Source organism: Eptatretus burgeri, chromosome 4 (assembly GCF_056783735.1).
Source record: "Eptatretus burgeri isolate ZD-2024b chromosome 4, Ebu_testis_v1, whole genome shotgun sequence".
Lineage (NCBI taxonomy): Eukaryota > Metazoa > Chordata > Myxini > Myxiniformes > Myxinidae > Eptatretus > Eptatretus burgeri.
In genome coordinates, this window is record NC_140964.1 from 70525015 (window position 1) to 70529111 (window position 4097).

The window sequence follows — 4097 nt, forward strand, 5'->3', positions numbered from 1 at the left end:
TCCATTGTCCCAGGCCAGAAATTCGACTTGAAGGGGTGGGGAACCTCCGGCCTTTGGGCCGTATACGGCTCGCGAGACCGTTTGATCCGGCCCGCGAGGAAATTCATAAAAAAATAAACAAAAGCAACCTCAGAAATACAACACAAAAAAAACTCCGGACAGCGATTATTTTTTTCCTAAAAAATTTAATTAAATGGACAGCTAAAAACTGACAACGTTTTTAAACTAAAAACGCTAAAAACAGCTCTCATCAGTCTGTTTCACGTTAGGGTCAGTGAATGCAGCACGTGCGTAACGTAATGTGTGATCGCGTAATCTCATGTCATCATTTCATTCAGTATATGCAAACATGGCGACTAACAAGCAAAGAAAGGTAGATGCAGAATGTCGCACTTTCCAAGAGAAATAGGCAAATGATTATTTCTTTGTGGAAGTAAAAGGCAAGCCAGTATGCCTAGTTTGTCGGGAAGCGCTCTCGGTGATGAAATAGTCCAACCTCGAGCGTCATTACAGCTCAAAACATGCTAAACTGGACGAGCTGAAAGGACAAATGCGCTTGGATAAAGCTAACACTCTTCGGTGGAGTTTTGGTGCTCAACAAGCAGTCTTCATAAGACCACAATCTGACAGAGACAACACTACGCATGCTAGTTTTGTGGTGAATGAGCTAATCGCTAAGAAGCTGATGCCGCATTCAGAAGGAGAATTTGTGAAGGAGTGCCTTGTTGCCGCTGTGGAGCTGCTCGCACCTGACAAAGTAAAATTGTTCCAAAGTGTCAGTTTGTCTCGAAGAACTGTCTCAGATCAGATTACTGAAATGGCACAAGATATTGAGAAGACACTGAAGGACACAAAAAGAGATTTCCAGTTTTTCTCTCTGGCCTGCGCTGAGACAACGGACATAACAAACACCACCCAACTCGCCATTTTTGTGCGGGGGATTACAGCTGAGTTTGATACGAGCGAGGAGTTGCTGTCTTTGCAAGCCATGCATGGCACCACCAAAGGTGAGGGTTTGTTTGAGCAAGTTGTTTTGCCGATGAACAAATTCGAACTGCAGTTTGACAAGTTAAGTGGCCTGGCCACGGATGGAGACCCAGCCATGGTTGTCGCACAAAAGGGATTGACTGCATTGGTCAAAAAAGAAATGAGTCGGCTCAGTCTCGATCCAAGTGAGTTAGTTGTATGCCACTGTATCATACACCAAGAGAATCTGTGTGCACAGTCCCTGAAGCTCAAAAATGTGATGACAACTGTCGTTTCCACCATAAACGTCATCAAAAGCAGAGGGCTGAACAGCCGCCAGTTCAAGGAGCTCCTGAGTGAACTAGTCAGTGTACGGAGATCTGGTTTACCACTGTGAGGTGCGGTGGCTGAGTCGCGGAAATATGCTCACACGGTTTTCCTCGCTGAGAGAAGAAGTGAAACAGTTCATGGAGATAAAGGGGAAACCTGTCATGGAACTCAGTGATCGCAAGTGGCTGTGTGATTTGGGCTTCATGCTGGACATTACCAAGTACCTGTCAGAGCTGAACGTCAAGCTCAAAGGTCCCAACCAGCTTCTCAGCTCTGCAATCAAATGTGAAATCATTTGAAGCTAAACTTAAAGCTGTGGCAAGTGCAACTGGAATGGGGAAACACTGTCCACTTTCCCACTCTGCAAGAACAAAAGTCTGCTGTGACATCTGAATATGCTGCTGAGTGTGCAAAACTCCTCCAGGCATTTGGAGAGAGGTTCCAGGACATGAAAAGTAAACAAAGGGAACTGAACATATTTGCCACGCCATTTAATGTGGAACCAGCTGCTGTGCCTGACAACCTACAACACTAAATCATTGAGTTGCAAAGCAATGACGAGCTCAAAGCTAGGTACAACAACCTCCCTTTGCTCGAGTTCTACAAACTATGTGCGTGTTGAGGATTTTCCAATTCTGAGGAGACATGCACTGAAGTTTGCATCACTGTTTGGGACGATCTACAGCTGTGAGCAGTTCTTTTCAAAACTGACTCTTGCAAAGACTCGGTTCCGCTCAAGACTGACTGACCCAAACCTGCAAAACCAGCTGCGAGTAGCATCATCATCACTACCACCTGACACCAAATGCCTCGCCAAAGAGAAACGGTTCCAGCCATCGCATGAGGTGAGTCCAATATATGTGTTCAATAATTTTGCATGGCCCTCGAAGGATGTTCTAAAAATCGAAATGGCCCTTGACAGGAAAAAGGTTCCCCACCCCTAATCTTAGGAAACCAATCCTAGTTATGATTATTGAATTGGTGTATATATATATATATATATATATATATATATATATATATATATATATATATATATATATATATATATATATTATATTTTGATGTGATAACCATTGCAGACTGGCAGCTTATAGTCCATGGGCCCAGGCCAGAAATTCCACTTGTCGGTACCATCTCAGGAAACCAATCCAAGTTATGATTTTTGAATTAGTATATATATACATATATATATATATATATATATATATATATATATATATATATATCATATTTTGATGTGATAACCATTGCAGACTGGCAGCTTATTGCTAGTTATCATCTCTAGAATGTACCCACCCTCTGCATAATGAAAGCGAAAAGGCAAACGCAGAAACATTCACTAATGATGCAATTGCTGTTTCCACATGGGGCTAGAATGAACTGTAAACCACAAATACATGTCTGAAATGCTTTATTTATACCATCCGAATAATCCTTTCTGTCATTCCTGAAGGCAGAATTTGTTTTATGGCAGAAAGAGGCGAACAATAGGGCCGATCAAAATGTTGCTGATCAGTGATTGTCAGTACATTTTAATATATAATATTGTCATACAAGTTCCCTGGGTCGTGCTACTGAACTGCAGTAGCATACAACATGCACATGTTGTATGAGGAAAACATTCATGAACATTTTACAAGTTTTTACCACAGTTAAAGGAATTGCCCTTCCCCTACCCAAGTTCCAACAAGCGTCCAAAATGTGAAATTTACGGATAACCCAAATTTCACCACGCTACTGTGGCATGTTTATGTACTATGTTTTACTCGTGCATATTTGTAGCCATGAATGTCCTTGTGATTGTGCCAAAACATTCACACCATGGATCAGTAGTCGACTCTTCATCACTGTTATCAGCATCAGAGTCCTCGAGGTCTACAACCTCTTCCTCGACATCAGCGGGCTGGTTGCTGCAGGTTCGCAACTTGCACATGTCAGTGCACTTCGGGCTATTGGCAAGGCACGTGCAGTCTGGGAGGTTGCACGATCGTCCACACTTGCAGGAAAGCAGTTGCAACACTGCATCCGGTGCTGGAGAACCCTGCATCCACTCGATGGCCAGCTTCCCGCCATCATCAGTGGTCCATCCACAACCCTTGGGACTTGGAACATAGGGTTGGCATTGCAGACAGCGCCTCCAAATAGCAGCCTGGTAGTTTGCATGGAGGACGTGCATGAAGAGGCAGTCTTCACATGGTGGAAGCTGACTGGACTCTATCTCTCCCCATCTGGCAGCGAAGAGTTGATGTCGGAGTTCATTTACTTTCGTGGTGTTGGTAGATGGCACGTACATGTGGCAGGTGACCTCTTGCAGCTTCTGAAAGAGCTCGGTGGATACTTCCCTTGAATGACCGAGCTGACTAAAGGCCTCTTGGTAGGTCTTATCCGACTTCATTTGCTTCAAGGCGCCCATCTTTCCCCGGCCTGCAAAGGCACTGACTGTATCACAACCGGAGAACACGTGCAGTCCAACCAGGGCATCACAGACACTGTCTCCCATCGATCTAGCAAGCTTGTCAATGTCTAGGAACCGTGTGCGGGTTTGCGTACCACACTTCTGATACACGGGGCATGGGATGTCCTTATTGAAGGCAAGACACAGCACGAGGACATCTGTATCTTTGGCAGTGATCACCACAGCCTTGTACCCAGCCTCTGCTGCAAGCAGAGCATGCAGAAGCATTCGGGTGTCTGCTTCCTCCTGCGTGGACTTCAGCTCTGCCACTTCCTCCCAGTGGTCCTTGGTTTTTTTGGTTTTTTTTTTATTTTTTCCCCAAAATGTCAATATCTCAGAATGG

At 44.4% G+C, this 4097-nt stretch overlaps 1 protein-coding gene across 1 annotated transcript; it reads left to right on the plus strand.

The window, feature by feature from the left end:
* The first annotated feature begins 550 nt into the window (after positions 1–550).
* On the plus strand, positions 551–1363 carry LOC147028308 (general transcription factor II-I repeat domain-containing protein 2-like). Its single transcript, XM_085876546.1, has one exon. The coding sequence runs from the start codon at positions 551–553 to the stop codon at positions 1361–1363; it is 813 nt and encodes a 270-aa protein (XP_085732672.1).
* The last annotated feature ends 2734 nt before the right edge of the window (positions 1364–4097 follow it).

Bases quoted from the DNA above. Each gene is read 5' to 3' on its own strand.
- LOC147028308 (XM_085876546.1), top strand. From the start codon at position 551: ATGCGCTTGGATAAAGCTAACACTCTTCGGTGGAGTTTTGGTGCTCAA.